This window comes from Nelumbo nucifera, chromosome 2 (assembly GCF_055504915.1).
Source record: "Nelumbo nucifera cultivar China Antique chromosome 2, China Antique-T2T, whole genome shotgun sequence".
In the NCBI taxonomy this organism is placed as follows: Eukaryota; Viridiplantae; Streptophyta; class Magnoliopsida; order Proteales; family Nelumbonaceae; genus Nelumbo; species Nelumbo nucifera.
Window position 1 is genome coordinate 69,355,162 of NC_142650.1, and position 24,510 is coordinate 69,379,671.

The window sequence follows — 24,510 nt, forward strand, 5'->3', positions numbered from 1 at the left end:
CCATTATTAAACTCCATTCTCTTGGACTCCTGTAACAGAACAATATCTGGGTCATACCTCCTTATCACCTCTTTTATTGTTGCTCTTTTTCTTGCACTCCCTATTCCCCTTATGTTCCAACTAAGTATCTTCATTTCCACTTCTTTCTTGACTCCCTCTCTACCTACTCACTACTTTCCCCTTTTTCTTCTATCTCTTGTTGCCCTGAACTTCTTATCCCCTTCTACATCTCTTTTCAGTCTCTTTACTTCACTCAGCTTCCTCTTCTTTGTTTTTATCCCCTTCTTCCTCTTCTGTAGACCTTTCAGCACATTCAAATCTTCTAGCCTACACCCCATCTTCCCCACAAATTCTGCTATCATGTCCTCTTTCACCGAATCCTCCACCCCTATCCTTCCTGCACTTTCCCCTCCAACTCTGCTCCCCTGCCCTTCCCTCCTCACCTCTGGTCCCACCTCTCTTCTCTCCTCTCCAACCACCCCCCTCTCCTGTTACTTGCCTCCAGCCATGTTCTCTCCCCACATTCCTCTCCCACTCTACCCTCCTTCCTTTCCTTCCTCTCCACTGACCCCTCCCCTCTTCCTTCCTCCCCAACCCTCCTCCAAATCAAAATTCCTTCAACTTCACTAAACACTCTTTCAATGATTTCCCACACTTTTTCGTTCCTATACCTCCCTTCCCGCTCCTCCCCACAGTCCTTCACTTCCTTCTCCACTACCTCGAACAACCCACCATCTAGCTTGGCTGCATATTCATGGGCTACAGTACATGGCGCCGGGACGGAATCTGGAACCAAAGACAAAGGAGACACATTAGTAGCAAAAACCGAATTCACTTTGTTACCTGGGAATGATGGAAAGGTTGGAAAAGGACTGTTCCCGGCCTCCCTCTCTTGTTCCAGAGGTTGGTAAACGTCTATCTCCCTGAGTTGGTTGGAAAGTACTTCTGTCCTTTAGTCACTCTGGTGATCTCTCCTCTCTACCCCTGAATCACCACTAGGAGGTGAGTTCCTGCTCTGCTTCAGGTTCTCCTGATTTGCCCCTTTTGTTGTACCTTGCACACTCTAGAGTCTTGGAGATGAATTAGTTTGGTTACAACCTTCACCCGGAAATAATCTTGCAATATTCCACCCATCCATGTCACCTCCGGCATAGCCACCTTTGTCGTTTACACTGCCCACGCTGGTACCATCATCTGAGCTTTCGTCCAAATCATCATCTTCCTCACTGCATTGCACCCAACCTTCATCCGCCTCTTCCCTCTCTTCTGCTCTTTCCCTTGCATATCTTGGATTCGGCCTGTCTGAGGAGTGTCGCAGGGGGCTAACCTCCTCACGGTTCCGGCGGGGGACCCACTGAAAGTTCCCCTTTTCCAACTTCTGCTGCTATGAGCGTCGCCCATCCATTCTCGCCATTTGGGACGAAGATAGACCAAGTTCACTGTCTAGTAATGGTCTATGCTGTCTCCTTACCCCGACCCACGTGACAACTTAAGTTATCAAGTGGGTCATTTGAAAAAGGCCTGTGTTCGGTATTAGGCCCGCCCGACCCGCCCGTGTGACCACTTAAGTTGTCACGTGGGCCCTTAAATGAGTGGCCCGGTTCACTTTCCAACCCACTCACGTGACTTTTTAAGTTGTCACGTGGCTCCTTCCAAATTTGTCCCGGTTTAATCTTCAGCCCGCCTGACCCACCCACCACCTTCACCGGCTTGGACCAAGCCATTCTGCTCCCAGAAGCAATCTGCTTCTTTGTCACGTCAGCATAAGATGAAGAGCCCGCCCTAATTTTGTTTAATTCAAACCCATTTGAATTAATTTCCTTAAATAGGTTGCCTATTGTTTGGTTTTCCCTAACCGACATAGTAACCCCAGATTTAACCTTCATCTGCTTCACCTTTTCACTGCCCTCCCTCTTCCCTCCACATGTCCACCACCCTGCCATCTCATCATCTTCAACCTTAGGACCTCCTTCCCACCACGACCGTTCGACTTTTGAAGCCACCCACACCTTGAACCAGGCTTCGTCCGAACAAATATCAAAGAACCTCGGCAAGTTCTCGTGTCTAACACCAGCAACCTGTAACTCCACTGCACTCAGGTTACACCTATCAGCCTTCACTAAAATACCTCCCAGACTCTACACTATATACTCAAGAACAGGGTCCCGCCATAGGTTAAATGGAAGGCCTATTAGCTTCAGCCAAACACATCCATCTTGAACTTCGACTTCATTGCAGATTGGGCTCCAGTTCTGAACCTGTATCAGACCTCCATCCACCACAACTGCTTTGAAGCTTAGTTCCTGGTTGCCTACATCAAGCACGGCTTTCGTCTCCGCAAAAGGGAACAGCATCGCTTCATTCCCAGCACCTATCTCTCCTGCAACTGTACTCAGAACCTTCTTCCAATCTGTCACCCCTTTATCAGCCACTAACACCATTCTTTTCTTCCATTCCTCCTTCCCCACTCCTACCAATATTCTTCGATGAATAGAAGAGCAAGCAACCACCATTTCAGGACTCAAATGGCCTTGCACTTCTACACTCCCAGAGGTACCAATCGATGCTGCCTCCTGAGTTTTTTTTATTCTGGTCTTCAAACTTTTGGCCAGTTGCCTTCCCTCCATCCACTCCCTTCTCTTCCGAAGCTACAAGGTAAGACTGCAGCCACCCCATTATCCATAGATCTCAGCCATAACACTTCAGCCACCCAATTATCCATAGATCTGTACTCTACTTCAGCACTAGTTTTTTACTTTTCCAAGAAACCAGATTGCCTCCAATAAGAGAACAGTACCATGAGGTAGATCTCCTATCATCCACATAACCAACCCAATATGCATTAGTGTACACTTCTATCTTCATATGACCATTATTCTTGAAGAGTATACCTCTGCCTCGACACCTCTTTAAGTAGGCAAGTATCCTTTCAATTGCAAGATGGGATGTTATGGGAGACTACATATATTAACTGACAGTACTGATAACATAAGAAATATTTGGCAGTGTTAAGCAAAGGTAGAAAAGCTTTCCAACCAATCTGTTGGTTTAACTTCCAACTTTCTAGTTTCTTCCAAGAGATCAAGGGCATATTTCCTCTGAGAAATGAAGATACCATGCTTAGATCTAGCTACTTCAATTCCTAGAAAATATCGCAAATCACCCAAATCTCACTTCAAACTCCTTACTAAGTAACTTCTTGAGGGAATTAATCTCATCACTGTAATTGCCTGTTACCATAATATCATCAACATATACAACCAAGAGAGTTAGGGATGAAATAGGGTGTGATCTGATTGAGACTGTATATAGCCAAATTTTTCCAAGGCACGTCTAAACTTGTCAAACCATGCCCTTGGGGACTGTTTCGAACCATACAAAGTCTTCTTAAGTCAGTAGACTTTCTTTCCATTATCTTCATCATAGAAACCAAGGGCAATTGCATATATACTTCTTCCTAGAGATCACCATTCAGAAAAGCATTCTTAATATCCATCTAGAACAACGATGAGATTAATTGGTGCAAAGGTTTGCAGTAAATGACAATAACACTTTGATTGTGTTCATTTTGGCAATTGGTGCAGAGGTTTCTACATAATCAATACCATGAGTCTGTGCATATCTCTTAGCAACCAGTCGGGCTTTGTATCTTTCAATTGAGCCATCTACATTGTACTTCATAGTAAATATCCATTTGCACCCAACCGGTTTCTTCCCTCTTGGTTGATCTAGTAGCTCTCAAGTATCATTTTTGATAAGTGCATCCATCTCTACTTTCATTGCTTCTTTCCACTCAAGTACTTCTAGGGCTTCATGCACTGTTCTAAGAATGGGTATAGCAGCAATGGACACCAAAAAGGATTTGTATGATGGTGAGAGGTGGTCATAAGAAAGAAACTAAGAGATGAAATGGACAGTTGACGAGGTGCAACAGCGTTTTCCTTTGTGTAGTAGTAGATGATCCAAATGATTGGGATGATCCTAAGGCTCCAACTTCACACTCTAATTGAGTTAAGGCGGCTCTGGCTACAGCTAAGGCATCTAGGGATGTAGATTTTGTAGTAGAGGAAGATGCACCATCAGAACTAACATCTACATCGGCACTACCCTTCTTATTCTTGAGTTTTTCTAGGATAAGGTAGGGATGCAACTTCCAACAGGTGTCCCTGGTGTGCTTTGGCTTCTTACAATAATCAGAAACCATCTCCCTCTTGTCTTCCCTCTTTATTTCTTTCTCCTTATTACCAATAGGCTTTGGTTTCACTGCTGCCAAGGCTGATTCCATGGATGGGATTTGTAACATAACCTTCCTTCTACTCTCTTCACTATGTACTAGTGAATAGGCCTGAGATAGAGTGACACTATCCCTAGTAAGTAACTACTGCCTCACAATGTCATATTCTAAATTCAGTCCAGCAAGTAATTCAAACACTATATTGGTTTCAACCAGCTTCCTATATGTTGTTGCATCCTTTTGGCTTTCCCATTCAATGGTCTCCAAGTGATCAATCTCATGCCACAGAGATTTCAGAGTGGAGGAATATACAGATATAGGTTTCTCCTCTCGTTTAAGGTTATTCACTTCACTTTTCAGCTCATAGGTCCTAGGGGCTGTGAGTAGATTTCCTTCATATTCTCCTAAATTTCCTTAGCAGTTTTCACCCATAAGTAATTTCTATTGATGTGAGGCTGCATAGAGTTGCACAACCAAGTCATCACTAGATAGTTTTCCCCCATAAGTAATTTCTATTGTGTCTCCAGTTACATATCCCAGTTTCTCCTTTCCTCCTATGGTCATCATGGCCGATTGAGCCCATTCTAGGTAACCTGTCCCATCAAACTTAACAGTAGTGATCTGAAATGTATTATTAGAATTTTGGTTCCTTCCCAACTGCCTCCATGCAAACCACACCACCAAGATTCATAGATATTCAGAAAAAAGAGGCTGAAAAAGAGTTTGTATAGCAATTCATCCCAACAAAAACAGTTTTGGAATGCCTAGAACCCTAGAGCTGATCTATTCTCAGTAGTTTATAGCAGTCCAGCACAAAAAACAGTTCTGAAATACCCAGAGCCCTAAACTAAATATTTTTCAGTAAAGTCCGTTACTATAACTAGAGATTGTCAAGGAAAAAATTCTGTTGCACCCAAAAAACTGATATTTTTCAGTAAAAAATGGCACCAGTCCTAGAGATAATCAAGAAAGTTCAGCCGTACCAGTCTCCTCCAAGCTGCTGATCTCAAAAAAGATTGATGTCTACTCAGAAAACCCTAGCCGCACCTCCCAGAAGTGCCCAGGTGGAACACTCCAGGTAGAAGGAATCGTGGTAAGGGTGCACACTGGATTAAGGCTTCAAGTCTGCTCTTGGACTTTAGTTTTGATGATGTAATCAGAAACTGGAAGATAATTGCAACTTCATCTTCAAAGAGGAAACTGGTAAAATCATGGGTTCCACCGGAGTAAGGCTGCAACTTGGGCCAGGTTGGCCCGAACCCAACCCGAAAAAATTGGGTTGGGTTGGGTTGGGTTGATGCTCGGGTTAGGGTTAGGGTTGAAATTCATGAACCCGACTTTACTTTGGGTTGGGTTAGGGTTGACCCCTTAGCCAACCCGACCCAACCCAAACCCCATACATGTCATGTATAAATATATGTTATATGTAATATATAACATACATTGATTTGTTTAGATGCATGATATTTGTATAGCCCCCACCACATAGTATCATGTATTTCTTTTAAGATAATCAATTCAATTAATCGTAATAAAAAAGATTAAAACCTTAATAATATTATTTTATGTTTTTTTATGAAAATTTTATTCTTCATCTCCTCTATGTTGTTTGCCGCCCAAGAAAGATCTATCGTAAGCCATAACTCATGATAAACTATGGTTATTTCTAACACTTGTTTTTCTGAATTGTGTACCAAAAAAAAACCGTCAACAAGCAAATACTAATGAAACATAGGATTAACATATGTAGTGAAAGTTGAGTTAAGATCTAAAATCGAGAAATTTATGAGGTTTTAAAGGATGGGAAGAAGGTTGGGTTGGGCCCAACCTGAGCCCAGCCCAACCCGAAATTGACTTCGGGTTGGGTTGGGTTGGGTTAGGGTTAAGGTTGGGTTGGTCGGATTGAAGGTTGGGTTGGGTTAGGGTTAGGGTTGGGATTTAGAACTTAGGGTTGGCCTCAACCCGACCTAACCCGGCCCGACTTGCAGCCCTACGGAGAATGGCTTCCTTAAATTAAATTTTGATGGAAGCAGCTTGGGTAATCTGGGTCCTTTAGGAATATGAGGGGTAATAAGAAATGGTAGTGGAGTTATCTTGGGACTATACTTAGGCCCTCTCAGTCCAGGGGACTCCATAACTGCAGAATGGAATGCTTTGGTGTTTGGAATACAAAAAGCTGTTGAAATAGGAGTTGATAAGCTGATAGTTGAAGGAGATTCAAAAATAGTCATCAGCTGGTTGAAACAGACTGAAAAGGCCCCATGGTACTTTCAAAATGAGATTAAAAAGGTTAGAAGACTATCGACAAATTTGCTAGTGGACTTTCAGTGGGTGCCAAGGTTGGCTAATAGTTTTGCAGATCAACTAGCAAAGCAAGGGGTAACCAGGGTACACCAATTTTGGGCTCAGATGTAATGCTTCAAGATTTACTTCTTGGTTTGCCTGTCTTGTATTGCCTATCTTTGTAATGGGGTAGCCTCTGTATCTTTTCCTCTTTTTAATAAAATTTCTCTTGGTATTGATAAAAAAGCAAAAAACAAATGATCCTACTTGACATAGTGAATGGGTTGACAAAATACCTGGTTGTGTAAAAGAGATGGTGTCAATACCTTATAATACCTGTTTAAACTCCATCTATCATGCACATCCTATAATATGGTAAATTATGTATTTGACACCAAACTCATAGTTAAAACATCAAAATATAGCAACAAGCTAGGAGCTAGGTGAGGCACACTTGAGTTTAGTTGAGGTGCATCCCATGAAATGAATCTCACATATGAGACTAAGTGCACCTTTTTTAAAACATTGATCTCAGATGATTCCATTGAATTGTGCACCACTATCCAAGTATTTTGCATATAGACTGAACAAGTCTGCCTAGTATCTACAACCCTATACAGATTTATTATTGTTACTCAGATAAAAGAAATAACCCTTAAATGATGAAGGCCATAAATGACAAGATTATACATTAGAATTTAGCAGTTTCTAAGCATAAATAAGTAAAGCAAAACGATGAAACAAAGGCATTTGATTTTACTAACAATATCAAACTAAAAACAATGACCCTTCAAGTTTTTTCTCTTTTTTCTTGGTTTTTTTTTTTTTTTTTTTGGTGGGGGGGGGGGGGGGTAAGTTGCAGGGGACTTACAGTTTTCACCCAGCAATTTGCAAGAGTGGATGAGAACTCCTGAGAGAAGCTAACAGACGCTACAGCTAACATATTGTCCACCTGTGTCAAACATATGGTATTAATTCAAGCATATAAAAAGAGTTTAAAATCTGCAAAATGGAAATATGAGGGAACAGATCTACAATTAAATAATTTCAATGTTTTTTTGTAAACATTCTGTCAAATTATTTTATATATTAATATTTTTTGATAGGTAAAACAGATCAAAATAATTTTTATGCCAATATTTTTGGAAATATCACTGAAAACTAAGAATTTTACATTACAAATTTACTATTTTCAGTAGATCAAGACAGATTTCATTTATTGAAAGGAACAAATGAAACAAAGCAAGATCTCTTGCTTTATTGAATAAAGCAAAATTGTGGCTAATTGAATTAAAGAGGTGATCAGAGAAGCAGTGGCCGATAGGGGGGGGGGGGGGTGGCAAACCTTTTTTTTTATCAATAGGGATGGAAAAACCTTAGATGGTGTATGTGCAACCATTGGAGATTCTGGTGCATGGGTGGACCATGACTCCCTAGGGCTTGGCTTGGTATAAATGGATGTATAGTAATAGTATGTATTCAGTTGGCTTGGTTTTCTATTCTCATCAATGGGTCTCCTCATGGCTTCTTTAAGGGTTATAGAAGATTGTGACAAGGATGTCCCCTCTCTCCCCTCTTTTTCACAATTATTGTGGATATCCTGAACCCCTTTTTTCGACTTTAGATAACCACTTGAAATTTGAACCCAGATTCAGGGATTCAAAGTGGTTAGGGAAGAGATACACATTTCTCATCTACTATATGCAGATGAAGAGTTGAAGGTGGAGAGAATCATGGATGCAGGAAGATGGAGGAAAGCTCTAAAGGTAGAAGCTAAGGATTTCCTGTTTGAAAAGTTGAAGATCAAAGGGCTGCCGAGCTTGAAGATTCAAGAGGCAAAGAAGGCTACAACCCTACTGGTGGGCCAAGAAGTGATAGAATGGCTAAAGGATTTTGTGATAACAGCAAGTTCCAAAGGAAAACAAGCTAATTACAGGAACATTGGATCAGAAGGAAGGAGGTATAAGGTGGAATGTAGAAAAAATATCAAGGGATCCTTTATTGCTCTTCAGGAACATTTTGGGGAGGGAAGGAAACAGCTGGTATGGTTCCCTGAAGGAAGAAAGTCTCAAGAGTGGAAGGAAGTTGCAGGGCTGCTCGGTGAGTTCCTTTCTAGGCTAGGAAAGTTTGAAATACAAGCAAAGGAGAAAGAGGTGCCTAAAAGTTACAAGGAGCTAGAAGGGAAGAAGATGAACCTGGTAGTTGCAAAGAAGGGAAAAGAAAACTGCAAACTAATAATAAATGGGGAGAGAGAGGACTCGGAAAGGAAGTTTGTGGTTGAGACCTTGGCCCAACTAAAAGATTGGAGGAAGATTGCAGAGGTGAGAATGAAGTTGAAGTCTCGGCACAAAGTTTCAACTAAGAAGCAGGTGCTTGCACGGTATCAAAGTGGGCTCTGTTAGACAGTTGTATGCCCTTAGCTTCAATCAGAAATACGTACATTATGAATTTATTGTACACATTTGATTCATGTTCCTGTGGTGTATTTCTGTGTAATACCCTTAAACTGAACACTTAATGAGACTTGTGTTAGTTTAGAATGTTCACAGCCATTGGGTAAGTCTGGGGAGATTTATCCTGCCAAGGCTGACACTGGTGTGCCGCCAACTGTTGGGGTGGCTTGTCTCAGCTACCAGGGTGAGACCCGAAGCACATGCAGTGTAGGATTAATAGAACCTTTGAACCGGACCAGATTTCCAGTATTGCCCTGGACCTTGGAGATAGATGGGCAAAACTGGAGAGTTACACCTGACCCCTAGACTCGATTATGATACTACACTTGGTGTCGGATCGGGCTGTCTTTGATGTACCAATCAGTGAGATCCTTAGCGGGGGTCAAAACCTGGGTATGTTGGGACAGTCCGAGGATTCATCTGAGTGGGTGATCATAGTGACAGGATCAGCCCCTTTGTTGGACAAAGGTAATGATCGGGGATGCACTCTCTCTGATGGAAACCAAGACTGCCGGCAGCCGATTTCAATAGTTGAGATTTTGTTTTGCAAAATATATATATATATATATGTTATGGTTTCGAAATGATTTGCAAAAGGTTTTAATTCACGGGATCCATGTAAGCAGAGAGTGCAACACTGTTCCTTGCAGTCGAGGGAGAGGTCATCCCTTGTCGAGCAGTGTTTGATCATTATGGGCTGAGAGGTTAAGTGTAAGACCATTGAGAATAATACCTGATGGGCTAATCTTGTATCTGCCCACAGTCCCTGGGTGTTACAAGGTGGCTTGGCCTAGGGACCACTTAGGGTAAGTGTTGGGCCCATAGAGCCCATAAGATGGGTTTCAGGGGGTGCACTGTCCATAACAGTGTATTCGGCCAGGCCTTGTAACAAAGGTTGGGCTGAACCCACGTGGCTGATGTATAGATCAATGTTTGGGTCCCACGCCATACAAGGAAGCCCAACTAGGCAGTAGTTTGGAAGGCTAAGTGAGTACATAACCTTAAATGGGCCTTAAGCCCATTTCAAACTGGGCTGATTTGATCAGTCAATTAAAGGGGACGAATTCTGAGATGGATCAATTGATAGGATTGGGCCTAGACCCTATCCACTTAGAGAGTCCAAGATCTAAATAAGATTTAGATCTGGAAGCCGCCTAATTAGATTAGGAGATGGCTGATCTGATCTGCAAATAAGATAAGGGTTTTCCCTTATCACTTAAAGGGACTTCTAATCCAAATATAATTTGGATCAGCAGCTCCTAATAGGATTAGGAGCTGATCCCTTTAAATCTATAAAAGGAGGAGGGGGCGGCAGCCTTTAGACATGCAACCTAAGACTGTTGTTTTCAGAGCTGAAATCACAAGAAGAGAGAATTCTGCACCCTGCGAATACTCTCTTGCCGCCTCCTTCCTACAGCCGCCACCTCCAGTAGTTCGATCTCCTACTCTCTCTAGGAGTAATCAAGATTTGATCTTGATACCAATCTTTTGGGAAAAAGATTGATTGGAGCTGTATTCACAAGCCATCCTGTTGATTCTTGCGAAGGGTCAAGTTCTTTTGGAAGAACATTGCTGATTCTGCTCCATCCTGCACTGCACCATCTTCAGTGGGAGCAGATTTTGGATCCTTTCTTTGGCGTGAACACCTCCATTGAGAGATACTGTTTCTCCGTATCAGGTATATCCTCTCGCCTAACCTTTTGGTTCAGATTTGGTTTGGTTTATGGTTCAAGATTGATCCTAGAAGAATATGTTTTTCTAAAATAGGGAATTCGATTCTCGACAAAGATGGGAGAAATTTTTGAAATTCGCCCAATCCATTCTGCAAGACTTGGGCATCCATGTAATGGATATCCCATCCCTTCAGGCTCCTCTTTCAAACTCTGTAGATTAAACATTGAGGATGGTGTTATTGCTCATGTGCTAGGATTTCTATTCACCCCCAGAGGGAAGATGTTTTGCTCAATAGCCTCAGTATGCAATGCTAGATTAGAGGGAGTTTTTGATCATGATCTTCACTTTGTAGCACTTAGCTTAAGTGGTGTCAAACCTGATGAGACACCAAGGAAGGTAGAGGTGGTAACTGATGGAATCTCCTACTCTGTGTGGATGGTGACCTCCATTGATGTGGAGCTGTGGAAGGTAAGTTGCAGGGAGGAAGACGAAGAGACAGAGCTAATCTGGTTACTTGGGGAGCAATGCAAGGCTCATAACATTAATATGGCAAAGCAACAAGTGGAGAATAAGAAAGTTATTGGGCAGTTTGCTAGTTTTGGTAAGCTGGGAAACAGTGTGGGTCAGATTGGCAAGTCCTATGCTGAGGTGGTGACAAATGCTATTAAAGACAATGAACACACGCAAGGTGTTCAAATTTCAAACAGGAAGAGCCCAAGGTCGGCAGAACTCCAAATGGTGGACCTGGGCCGACCTTCTAATTCCAAACTGGTTATAGGGTTGGACTAACCTTTTAGCCAAGTGGGGGCCTCGGGCAGTTTTAAAGTGAATGGCCCAGCTGAATTAAATGGGCCGCTAAAACAGTTTGGTCTGGGTCCAGTTTTAAGTGAAGCGCATGCCACTTTAAAAGGGCACCTGACCAAGTCTTGTGAGGCGATGATGGGTGCTAATAATGGTCCATCATCGTCCCCCTCGATCCAACCTAACAGGTTGGCCTCAGTTAACAGGAACCAGGCGGCAATGACGACCTGGGTTTGGGTTCCAAGCACAGAAAATCAGGTCTTCTTGCTGGAACGATGCAACCCAAAGTTTAGAAGCACCCTAAGATCGATTAGGTGGTGAACTTTAAAGGGGAAAAGAGGTCCAGGTGCGAGAAAAATGGAACCTTTGAGGTAGACGAGTCTACAGAGGAAGACTCGTTCTCAGAATCTGAAACTGAGGACGTTAGCAGTATCGCTAGAATAGATCTGCAAAAGTCAAAGGATTGCTCTTACAAAGGAAGTTTTCACACTGACTTTGAAGGTGATGAGATAGTTTCTTCAAAGGACACCGAGGAGGATGTTTTCCAACCTCTATCTGCCCAGAATACGGCGGTCAGGGTAGCAGTATCTACAGAGGAGGGTCAGGGTACATCTGAACCAAAAACAGCTCCTCTTAGAGCAAGACTAGTCTGGATAGAGGCTCAGAGGTAAAGGAATCTTTCTGGCTACCAAACACAGAGTTAGTGGTTGGGGATACCAGTCAAAGTTGGTTTCAGCTAACAAGATTAAAACGGTGTTGATCGAACATGATGTACTTCTGCAGTTTTCACAAACAGCAGGAGTGGCCTTAGACTCTTTGTCCGCCGCTGGAACTACAGCTTCTTTGAACTTTTCTCCAACATGCCCAGGTATGTCTGTCAAATCAGTTAGTGGTACTAATGTGGAATCTGTACCTGAAACAGGTATCTCAGCTCCTGGACAGGTAGGAACCACCATTGGTGGGGAAGTGGTGCCAGGGGGTAACAGATGTGATGGGACAGGGAGACAGTTGAATTTGAAGGAGAATAGGAGGAATTAGAGAGAATTTGGGTTCAAATTTGTGACCATCTCGAGGCCTATAAGCAAACTGAGGAGTTATTGGGAGGGGAGCCAAGAAGACATGTGATTCAGGAAGATAATAAAATATTAACTAGTTAGTATTTTTTAAAATATTTATTAAAATCAGAAAATGTTTATTAAATTTTATAATAATTCATATTCTACATTTAATATAAAAAATCATAATAAATTTAATAAAATTTATACTAAATCATAATTCATTATAAATTTAGTACTAAAAATCATAATAAATTCATTAAGTTTTATAAGAAATCAGAATTTATCATAATCTTAATACTACAAAAAAGGAGAATCAGTTTATTAAATTTATAGTAAAACATAATGTATTATAACTTCAATATTTAAAAAATCAGAATAAATGTATTTCTATTTACTAGTGTGAAATAAATATATTAGAATTTATAAAAAATCAGAATTAAAAATAAGAAAAGAAAATATCAGATAACCTTGTAAAAACATCAAAATGCATAATAAATCAATAAATTGTCATTTACTAATTTGTTATTGATCTTAGTTTCTTAGCTTTATATAATGGTTGGGAATAAGATAATAGTCTAGAAATATGTATTCATGCTTCTTTTAACATTTTACAAAATATCTTTGCATATTTCCACAAATTTCATAATATTTCCACAATGTCTCTAATTTTTACAATATTTCCCCTCAACATTTCCGACATATGTCCTATATTTTGGTAAGCGACATTTCCATCGACATCGACATTTTAAACCTTGGTCAAGAAAGCTGCAGGAGGAGGAATTAGAAAGGATCTAGGGACAAATTTGTGCCCTTCTTGAGGAATACAAAAATTCAGAAGATTATTTGGAAGGAAATCCAGCAAGGATGGAGGAATCAAAATAGATCAGAGTCCAACTTAGTAATTTAGAGCTTAGGAAAAGCCAAAGGAAAAAGAGGAGATCAAAGGTAGAAAGATTGATTTCAGACATAGAGGGAGACATTAAATTCAGTGGAAGGGGGGATTCAGTGGCACTACAGTAATGTGAGGAGGAAATTTAGATGGCTGGTTCGAGGAATGGAAGTTAAAATCATTTAGGTAAAAAGATCAGCTAATTCTTTTGCTGATAGGTTAGCTAAACAAGGGGTGGAGAGGGAGTCAATGTTTTGGGCACAACTGTAATTTTATTCTTCTCTTCCTTTCTCTTTCTCTTTTTTCTTTCTTTTTTTTTTTCCTTTCTTGGGGCTCAAACTGTATTTGGAAGATAAGAAAGGTTCTCTTCCTAATTGTAATTTTTATTGAAATTACATAATGAATTGTGTTATTGATAAAAAAAAAAAAGAGAAGGAAGGTTCCTAAGTAGGGGTCATTATCACCTGGGGGTTGCCATCGTTTGTAGTGTCCATGAAAATTATCAGTTGGAATGTGAGAGGATTAGACAGTGCAAGGAAGAGAAGGACAATTAAGGACTTTTTTAGAACAAGATTGACAGGAAATGGGCTAGGGGTGTTTGGAAATCTAGAGGGATAAGATGGGTATCTCTATTCCTTCTTGGGGGGCCTCAGGGAGAATTGTCACTTTTTGGAGAGAGAATGTTGTAGAAGCAATGGAAGAACTAATAGGGAATTTCTCAGTGTCTATTAAATTTAGAACAATGGATGGATTCACTTGGGTGTTAGCAAATGTGTATGGCCAAAACGATTACAGAGAATGAAGCTTTGAAAAGAATTATTAGTGATACAAGGACTTTGGGAGGGTCCTTGGTGCTTGGGTGGGGATTTTAATGTAATCCATTTCACTAATGAGCCCAACAATCCTCAACGGACTCTCACAACTAGCATTATGAAGTTCAATGATTTATTAATAGTTGTGGGTTGAAGGAGCTCCATCTTTTGCATGCTCACTTTACGTGGTCCAATTTCCAAGAATCCCCATCATGTTCTAAGTTAGATTTTTATTTACCAAGAGTTGGGAAAATCACTAGAGAGATCTGTTAGCCAAAGCTTTACCCAAAGTGACCTTAGACCATTGTCCCATTGCACTTGTCACAGTGTTTTAAAAGCACAAAGTGCAAAAAAAAGCGCAAGAGCCAATTTGCGCTTGAGGCACAAGGCGAGGTGTGCGCCTTTTTGAAGCAAGGAAAAAAATACAAAAAAAAATTAAAATATAAAAAATGTAAAAAAATGCCAAAAAAATAAGAAAAAATGCAAGAAATATAATAAGCATAATGTTAATAAAAGTATAAACTTAACTTTTAAAATAAATATTTTAAAAAACCTATTATCTAAAATTAAAATACATAAACATAACATGTAAAGTGTATTCAAATGAAAATTTGAAAATAAAAGCAAACATATAAAGCATTTTCAAGCATGTAAAACCCACAATTTCTTTTTTTCCTCAATTGCAATACTTCAAGCAGCTAATGTGATGTAAAACATATTGCATTTTTTATTATATGAGTCACCTTTGTACCACACCCCTCGAAGCGCCCAAATAAGTTCATGTTAGGATCTTCAATTCTTATTTCTCACATAAAAAATAATGATTTTATAACTTTAATTGCCTTTTAAGAAGATATTTTATTGAAATGAATGAATAAACAACATTAGCAAATAAGGGGCTCTTAAAAGGTAATTAAAGTTATAAAATCATTATTTTTTATGTGCGAAATAAGAATTTAAGACCCTAACATGGACTAGTTCGGGCTTCCTTCAAGGAGCGTGATCGGGGTTCCGAAGGTACCTAGGCACACCAGGCATGCACCTAGGACACGAGTGAGGTGCAAACCCTAAAATGTGCCTCACCTGTGCCTAGGCATGCCTTTTAAATCACCGACTTGTCTAGGAATTCTTTAGGTGTGGTCCTCGACCTTTTAGATTTGAGAATATGTGGTTGACTCACTCGGATTTTTGGAAGAAAGTAGAAGAATGGTGGGTAAGTTCTCAATTTCAGTATGTTTGAAGGAGGCAAATGGGGACTGGTTATGCGGTGTAACAAACGTTTATGGGCCAAATTCAAAAGGGGAAAGGATCGAGTTCTGGAAGGAGGTGGAAAGGCTAAGAGGGTTCGGGGGGGGGGGGGGGAGCGAGGGCTTGGTGTATAGGTGGGATTTCAATGTGGTAAGAAGAAGGGGAGAGATGGAAAGGGGGTAGGAACACGAGGATAAGAGTGGGGATGAGAAGGTTCGAGGGAGGTCATAAGCAGGTGTGAAATTATTGACCCACCTTTGTGGGGGGGGGGGGAAATTCACATGGTTAAACGGACAAGTGCCAGCAATTCTTAGAAGATTGGATAGATTCTTGTTTTTAGGGGATTGGGTGGAGTTGTCAACAGACCCAGAGCAGAACACAAAATTCTGGGATGAAGAATGGATGCTTTGACCCTACCCCAAGGGCCCTTTATATAGAAAGTGAAAGTTACAAAAATAACAAAGAGGCCCTTCTAGGGCAACACAATTTAGAGAATTTACAAGGAGGCCCTTGCAGGGCTGAAGTGAAAATAATAATAGAAAACAATACAATAAGGACTACAATAAAATGGTACATCAAGGAGTTTCTTCACAGGAGTATGTGGGTTAGGTGGTGCAAGAGGTGTTCATAGAAAGCATGTCGGATCATAGACTTGTTATGTTGAGAAGTTTTGTTGCTGTAAACAGGGTAAAGCCCTTCAGATTTGAGAATGTTTGGTTACATGAACCATACTTCTTGGCATGGGTAGAAGAAAAGTGGAGAAATATGCAAGTGGAGGGTTTAGCCAGCCACAAGCTGGTGAGAAAACTGCAACTTTTGAAAGAAGAGTTGAGAATTAGAAGGTCAGAGGTGTTGGGGGCAAAGGAGTGCAAAAGAAAAGGAGGTTTTGGAAGGAATAGCAAGGCTGGATAGGCTAGAAGAAGGGGCTTTAATGAGGGAGGCACAATTGGAGAGGGAAGGTTTGAGGGGAGAATTGGAAAGAATTATTTTGAAGGAAGAAGTAAGATGGAGGCAGAAGTCGACGGATATTTGGTTAAGAGAGGGGGACAGGAATTCAGTATATTTCCATGCTTTTGCAAGTGCCAGAAGGAGGAGAAATCCTATTACGAGAATTGAGATAGGGGAGGACATGGAGGACACTTGAGAAGGGATCCAAAGTAAGGTTATGGCTTTTTATAAGGACCTATCCAGGGAGAGGGGCTGGAAATGGGTGGCTCTAGGAAGCTTGGAGCCTAAAAAGTTGAGCGACTTTGCTGTTAACAGGCTAGAAAGAGATAAAGATTGAAGTTAGAGAAGCTCTAAAAAAAGATAAATGGGGATAAAGCCCCAGGGCCAGATGCTTTACATTCAATCTTGTCAAGGCTGGCTGGAGTTTTTTGGAAGAGGATTTCTTTCAAATGATCAAGGAATTCTGTGGCAAAAAAGAAATTGACAGGAGAATCAATGCCACTTTCCTTCCTTACACTGATTCAAAAGAGAGATGGAGCAGTGAACATAAAAGATTTCAGGCCAATAAGCCTGATTAACAGCCCTTACAAACTTTTGGCTAAGGCGTTGTCCAGAAGGTTGAGGGGAGTGATCTATGAGGTGGTGGGAGAAACCCAAATGACTTTCGTTGAAGGGAGGCAAATTCTGGATGGAGTTTTGGTGGCCAGTGAGTGCATTTGTTCCAGGTTAAGGAGTGGGAGACTGTGGGAGACCGGGGCTGGTGTGTAAAAATTGACATTGAGAAGGCCTACACCCATGTGGAGTGGTGTTTCTTGGAAGAGATGCAAAGGCTCATGGGGTTTGGGGAGAAATGGAGAATATGGATGTTTGCTTGTATATCCTCTGTATCATTTTCTTTACTTCGCAATGGGATCTCTTCGGAGTTCTTTTCATGCCTCCAGAGGGCTTCGACAAGAGGCCCCAATTTCCCCACAGCTGTTTGTGTTAGTGATGGAAGTGCTAAATCTGCTAATGGTCAAGGCTTCCTAGCAGTGTTGGGTTGAAGGCTTCAAAGTGGGTGATGAGGGTCCTTGTATTTCTCATCTTCAATATGCTGACGACACTCATTTTCTTGGATGCTTCAGTGGACCAGATGCTGAACCTTAGGGCTATTCTGGCTAACCTTGAGATGCTCACAGGACTGAAAGTGAATCTAGCTAAAAGCTCTTTGTTTGGGGTGGAGGAAATAGGGAGGGAGGAGCTAGAGCAGTTTGCTACGGTGTTTGAGTGTCAGGGAAACTGCCATTTTTGTATCTGGGTCTTCCAATAGGGTCTAAAACTTCTGCAGCAGTTTTAGTTAGGAGTGTTCTCTCCAGCCTACTGACTTATTACCTCTCTTGACTCAAGATTCCAGCAAAGGCGGCAGAAAAAATTGAGAAGTTACAGAGGGATTTTTTTGTGGGAAGGAGAAGGGGGTAAAGAAATACCGACTTATTTCGATTGGCATGATATGTCTGAAAAACAAAGATTTAGATTTGCATGCATGAAACTTGTGGGTATTGCTAAAGTATGGTGGAGAACTCTTGAGCAACAACTAGAAAATAGAGGTGAATATTCTATTACCACATGGGTAGAGATGAAGAGGTATTTGCAAGAAAAGTGAGTTCCACAATATTTCCATGATGATTTATATGTGGAGTTGACTAATCTCAAGCAAGGTATGCTATCTATAGTTCAATATATGCATAAGTTTGATGAATTATATAATAGATGTGACATTACAGAAAGTGAAAGGCACAAATTAGTCTGTTTTACAAATGGACTAAAGGATGATATCAAGAATGAATTGTCTACAATTCAGATTTATGACTTAGATCATGCCTTTCAATTGGCTCTCAAGATAGAGAAGAAGCAGCTGGTTACAACAAAGAATTTGAAGCCAATGAAAAGAAAGTACAAAGTTGAAGATAAAGAAGATGATTTCTTACATGTCGATGCCCATCCTCGAGCTAAAGTTGTGAATGAAGAATTTCAACCAATAGAAATTGTAAACTTTGAAGATCAAAAGGGTGCGGGCTAAGAAAAGATTAGAATTGTTAAGGAAGGAACTTCCAACACCCATGGTCAACTTGAGGTTAATGATCAAGAAGAGATAGAAGTGGAGAAAGTTGAAGAAATTCAGGTGCATGATGAAAATGTGTTGGTTGTAGTAGATGATAGCAAGGAAGTAAGTCATGACTTTGCCTTACAAGTTCAACTAGAACCAATTCAAGAATTACAAGTTAACATGGTGCAAGTCCCACCAACATCAATAATGGCAGAAGTTCAAGAGTTTGATGAAGAACCAAGGGGAGCTGAACACATAGAGATGGAGATTTCTCAACTAGAGATTGAAGGAAAAGTTCCAAATTCTGCAGTTGAGATTTTGGATATGAAAGTTCATAGTGATAAGCAAGGGGAAGATTCACCACAAGGTAGGCTGATTGGTCATGTAAGTGGTCAAGAAGCTAATGTTATTGATTATTTAACAATGAAAGTCATGGAAGGCAGTATTTCAGACATGCATTGCTTTCAACGTCCATTTATAGCTATGTGTGTGACATCTACTCTACAGACTACAGTCCACGTATGTTGAAGTAGCTATGGGAATTATTACTCCTTTTGTCATTGAGGTACATCAAATTTCCATCCTCAAGTTCTCCAAAACTCGAGGACAAGTTTTTTTGAACCAGGAGAGAACAATGCAGGAGATGAAGAATCAAAACATCCCAAGAGAGGTGTAATAAAATCTCTCCTGCTGGTTTTGCAAAACAAATTGGACAACAATTAGGGTTGATCAAAACATCCCTAATCTCATTCACACAACAGAGATGGCGGTAAATCCTAATAGGACAATGGGATTACTGCTTTTAGTGAGGTTAAAGATAAATTAACCTGAAATACAGAATTCAACCCTTATTAGAAAAGGTTGATCCAATAAATGCTCTAATACCATGTTAATCTACCAGTTCGAACAAGAAAGAGAGCAAAAGCATTCAGGGGTGTCAAGAATAGTGAACCCCCACTCCAAAGAACCTCTTTTATATTAAAGAACATGTACAATTACAAGAATGTCCACACAGGCTGAAATAGAAAAAAGGAATAAAGAATACAAGTAATATAATGTACAACATGGACTATACTAATAAGATACATCAACATCACATGTAGTTCATCAAAGATGGTATCAGAGCAGTAGGTCACAGGGGCATGGTGTTCTTTGGGAATCATCTACAATGCTCTGAGCTCGATTTCTATACGAGTGGTTGAGGGGTATTGGCTGCGGGTGTAGGGGAGCACACCCTTAATCAAGGATGATTTAAATGTTTTTTTTTTTTTAATATGATCAGAGATCCATCTGGAAAGGAAAATATTTTCCCATATTTTTTTCTACTGAATAGAGTTTTCTAATTACAGAGGACAACAGAAAGAAGTTGTGTGTTTGGGATTGATTGGTTGTGATCCACAACATATTTTTCTACTGTTAAATTTTGGTTTCACAGTTTTTGGTGGAATATTTGGTGAATTTTTTTATCTGTCTACATATAGCCTCCTTTTCAGTTTTTTGCCTTCTAGGGGTTGTTTTTGTTTATTCTTTGGCTGCGCATTTTCTGGGCCTGGTTTCTTTGATATTGGGACTTGGGAGTTGATCAAAGATTGCTCAAGACTTCTCTTCTTCATAGTATAGTGCTACTTCATAGTATGATGACGATGCTGCACAGAATGAGAATCAGGATTGAGTGTTTTGAGTTCTTGTCAGGAAAGAATCCAGACTTTGAGATTGTTAGAATGTAGTTGTTAGGCCATGGTGACATTCCTCCTATTGATGAAGTATATTCTAAACTATGGCTTGTGGGCCCAACTGAATCATCTTGTGGTATTTTTTCTATTAAAATAAAAAAAAAATCCATGATATAAATTTTACTTTCCAGAATGTCAAAAAAAATTGTTATTATGTTTGCATTAAGGATATTTTACACATATCATGCATGCAAAATTACACATATAACAAAATAAAGAGGAAATACCGTTACCCACTTCGGTACTGTTGCTTCTTGCACACTGTCACAGTATGGTAGATAAGGTTTGATATCAAGCACAGGCTGTTGATCAAAACAAGCAAAACAATAGGAAAAATGTAAACAATATAAGCACATATTTGTAGCAGAAGTTCAAACTGTATATAAATTTGTTTTGTTTGAAGCTACAAGAGTAGAATTCTCATAGTGATTAAATACAGGTTGAAAGATACAAAGCATTAGCAGTAATTGGAAACTTACCGTTCCATCTACCAGATCTACACCAGAAAGTAGAACCATATGTCCTTGCACTGCTTCCACCTGGATCAACAAAAAAGGTAGGTATGTACCATACTACCATGTAGTATTCAGTCGCATTTGGCACTCCTTATTTTTAGGACTTATGTCCTTTTTGCAGTTAAAATGCCCCTATGAACAATGAGTGTTTAACTGCAAAAAGGCGATAAGTCCTTAAAATAAGGAATGGCACATGCAGCCTTAATTTCAATGTTAAACCTTTTCTGATAGCATATTTCATCACAACATGTAGAGAACTTATGAATATTCAAGCAAAAAAGAAGCACCTTTTATTCATAAAAAAGGGGGCATTTTTTATGAACTAGTTAATAAGGAACTTATGTTACTTTGAAACTTCCCCACCTGTGGGTTTCATGAAACTAAATGTTAGCGTAGGGGTATTTCTGTCTTTATACCTTGATTGATGTTGCTGATCTGTAATGTTGTGTTGAAACATGTGCTCTTAACTTAAGTAAGGGCACATAGGTCTTTTCAGTCATGTTTTAATAATAATATAAATACTTACTGGCCAACTGGGAGAAGATAGGTTGACTCTTTCAGTTCGAACCAGAATTCTCTCATCTCTTTCTCTCTTTCTTTATCACTTTTTCTTCTTCTACATAGCTGAACTCAGTCAGGCCGAACTCTAAGGCAGACCTGAATTATAACATGGTATCAGAGCTAGGTTAAATCTGCCTAGATTTCTGCTTGCCTAGGGTTCATTCTCTGCGCACCCTATCTAGGGTTTTCCTCTTTTTTTTTCTGTGTTCGGTTGGAGATAAGGGAAAAGGCTGAAAAGGAGTGATCGCCCTCTTCCCTTGGGGGTCTCTATGCCTCCAGTCAGGTCGTATGTGGTCGGTTGCTGTGATTTCTGAGATCGCCCTCTCCTAGTAGAGGAAGAATAGAGGGCCGAACTGTGTGAGCAGTGGCCGTTGTGTGTGAAGCGGCTGTTGTGTGTGGACTGCTCTCCTGCTCACATGGGTGTTACTTCAGCGATAAGGTAAGAGATTTCAGTGCATGATATCTGTTATGGATTAAATAGGAGGTGTGTTTCAGACCATTTGCTAGGGTTTCGGCCAGTAAGGGCTAGGGTTTATGCTGGTTTCTTTGTGCATTTTGAAGGAAGAGATATGATCATATAGTGGTGAGATTTCAGGTAGTTGTAGGAGTAGGGTTTGTGGTGTGAGCACACTTTTCAGCAACAACAAGTGCTGAAATCAGTGTGAAAGGTGTGATCTAGGGTTTGTGGTGTAAAGAGCACACATTCCAGCAACAATTAGTGCTGCAATCAGTGTGACAGGTGTGACCTAGTGGTGTGTAGTGTGCAGATCTCAGTGATAATAGAATTCAGCAAGTGTGCAGAATTGGTGATAACATAATGGGAGACAATAATGATTATAAACCTAGTGTGATGGTGCCTACAGACTACCTGAATGTTCAGATGACCTCCATTAAGTTAAATGGAGAGAATTATGTGCCTTGGGCTAAATCTGTTGAAGTCTTTCTGAAGGCAAAGAAGAAGGTAAAACACATCAGAGAGGAGAAACCCTCCTCTGACTCTCACGAGTATGAAGACTGGGAGCAAGAGGACGCTCAGATCATCACATGGTTGTGGAACAGTATGGAACCCAGGATTAGTGTGAACTTCATGTTCCTTGATACTGCCAAAGATGTGTGGGACCATGCGAATAAATTGTATTCGGGGCAAGACAATACAACCAGAGTTTATCAGCTTTATCAAGAATACTTTAATCTGCAACAGGGCAATCAGAGTCTTGAGGAGTACTATGCCAACATGAGGAACATACGTAATGAGTTGAATGTCTATCATCCTCTCACTTCTGATGTCAAGATTCAGCAACAACAGAGAGAGCAGCTTGATGTGACTAGATTTTTGGTGGGACTAAAGTCTGAATATGAACCAGTACGGGCTCAGATATTAGGGGGATCAGCTCTTCCGTCCCTAGAAGAGATATTTGCTCGACTTCGGAGGATTTCTATCAAATCTACTGAGAACTCTAATATCTCAGATAGATCTGCCTTTGCTGCATCGAGAGGTCGTGGTGGTAGAGGTGGAGCTCGGGGAGCTCAGTCTGGCCGTGGTGGTGGTGGTAGTGGTTTTGCATATGGCCGAAGTGGCAATGGTGGGTCAACTCATAATCGTGGTGGTGGTCGTACTGGGAGCAGAGATTCAGGGGGAGCCCGTGGTAGAGGACGTAGCTCAGGCCCGAGGAAGTGCACTCATTGTGGTATGGATGGACATACCATCAACTATTGTTATGATCTACATGGTCCTCTCTCAACCTGGGCCAATCATGCCGCGACTGGTGACTCAAGACAGGAGAATCATTCATCTGACCAGTTGCCTCCTACATCCACAGATGGTCCCATGAAGGAGATGGTGAGTGTTCCCCGTGATGAATATGAGAGGTTTATCCAATCACAGCAGAACACGGCGACTTTTGCTCACTTTGGTATGGCTTGTCCGGCATCTACACCCAATCCCTAGATCATTTTTAGAGCCTCCGATCACATGACTGGAACTCCAGGTGTGTTTGCCTCCTTATCTCATTGCTCAACATCACAATCTGTCACCCTTGCTAATGGTTCCACATCCTCAATTTGTGGTGTTGGTAATGTTGACCTAGATCCTGTATCCCTCTCATCAGTTCTGTATGTTCCTAAATTGCCTTTTAACCTTATGTCTGTTAGTAAGCTGACCAAATCACTTAACTGCTCCATTACCTTTTATCCTTCTCTGTGTGTCTTTCAGGATCTCAAGATAGGGATGAAGATTGGTGGAGGGCATGAAGCAGGTGGACTGTATTATCTTGACGGTGGTGGTGGTAGACCTTTTATCCTTCTTGTGCTTCTTTCTTCAAGTCCATCTCTCAACTTTCTACTCATCAACCCTTTCCGTCAAAAGAAATTTGGTGTAGGCCAGTTCCCCCAAAAAATATGGCATGGGAAAGTAAACACTTTAGATAACCTACAGAAGAGAAGACCTTTCCTCTGTATTTCTCCTAATTGGTGTATCCTCTGTAGAGCTCACGATGAGGATTGTTACCATCTATTTAAATCTTGTCCCTTTTCTGCAGACCTTTGGGCTTGGCTACTTTCGTTGTTTGGGGGTAGTTGGAGTCTACCAGCAAAAGTTCACATGCTCTTCAACCATTCTACCTTTTATTGGCCTACAAAAATAGGGAGAATTATGTGGAGATGTGCTCGTGCTGCCTTGACTTGGACTCTTTGGGAGGAAAGGAATCTCAGAATCTTTCAAGATAAGGAAAGAAACAGCCAAGATTTGAAAGATTGTGTGTTAAATAGGGCAATACATTGGCTGAAGACCTTGGAAATCTTTCATCAATTCTCCTTTAATGATCTTTGGAGAAATTGGTCAGCAGTAGCGAGGTGTTCATCTCTAAAGGACAAATCAATTACAAGTTGGTCTCCTCCATCCGAAGGCTCACTAAAGTTGAACTTTGATGGAAGCAGCATGGGTAATCCAGGTTTATCCGGAATGGGGGGTGCTTTGAGAAATGTGAAGGGGGAGATTTTGTTGCTTTACTCAGGTCCCTTGGGATTTGGGAACTCCATCAGGGCAGAACTTTTAGCTGCTGTACAAGGGGTGCAATTTGCAAACCAGCTGGGGGTACAACAACTAATAATCGAGGGGGATTCCAAAGTGGTGGTGGGTTGGTTGAAAAATTCTGAAGAGGCTATGTGGCGATACAAGAATGAAATGAAGAAATTTAGTTGGTTGACAAGGAATATGT

At 40.7% G+C, this 24,510-nt stretch overlaps 1 protein-coding gene across 2 annotated transcripts in view; it reads right to left on the reverse strand.

The window, feature by feature from the left end:
• The window catches only part of LOC104601467 (tRNA-thr(GGU) m(6)t(6)A37 methyltransferase), a 79,082-nt gene that overhangs the window by 13,118 nt on the left and 41,454 nt on the right, over positions 1 to 24,510 (reverse strand). For both annotated transcript variants that reach the window (XM_010264810.3, XM_088896948.1), the window contains exons 6-8: positions 20,699 to 20,758; positions 20,447 to 20,521; positions 7,389 to 7,469 (exon numbers count right to left, since the gene is read on the reverse strand). In XM_010264810.3, the coding sequence (XP_010263112.1) occupies positions 7,389 to 7,469; positions 20,447 to 20,521; positions 20,699 to 20,758 (216 nt within the window). The remainder of the gene's footprint in view (positions 1 to 7,388; positions 7,470 to 20,446; positions 20,522 to 20,698; positions 20,759 to 24,510) is intronic.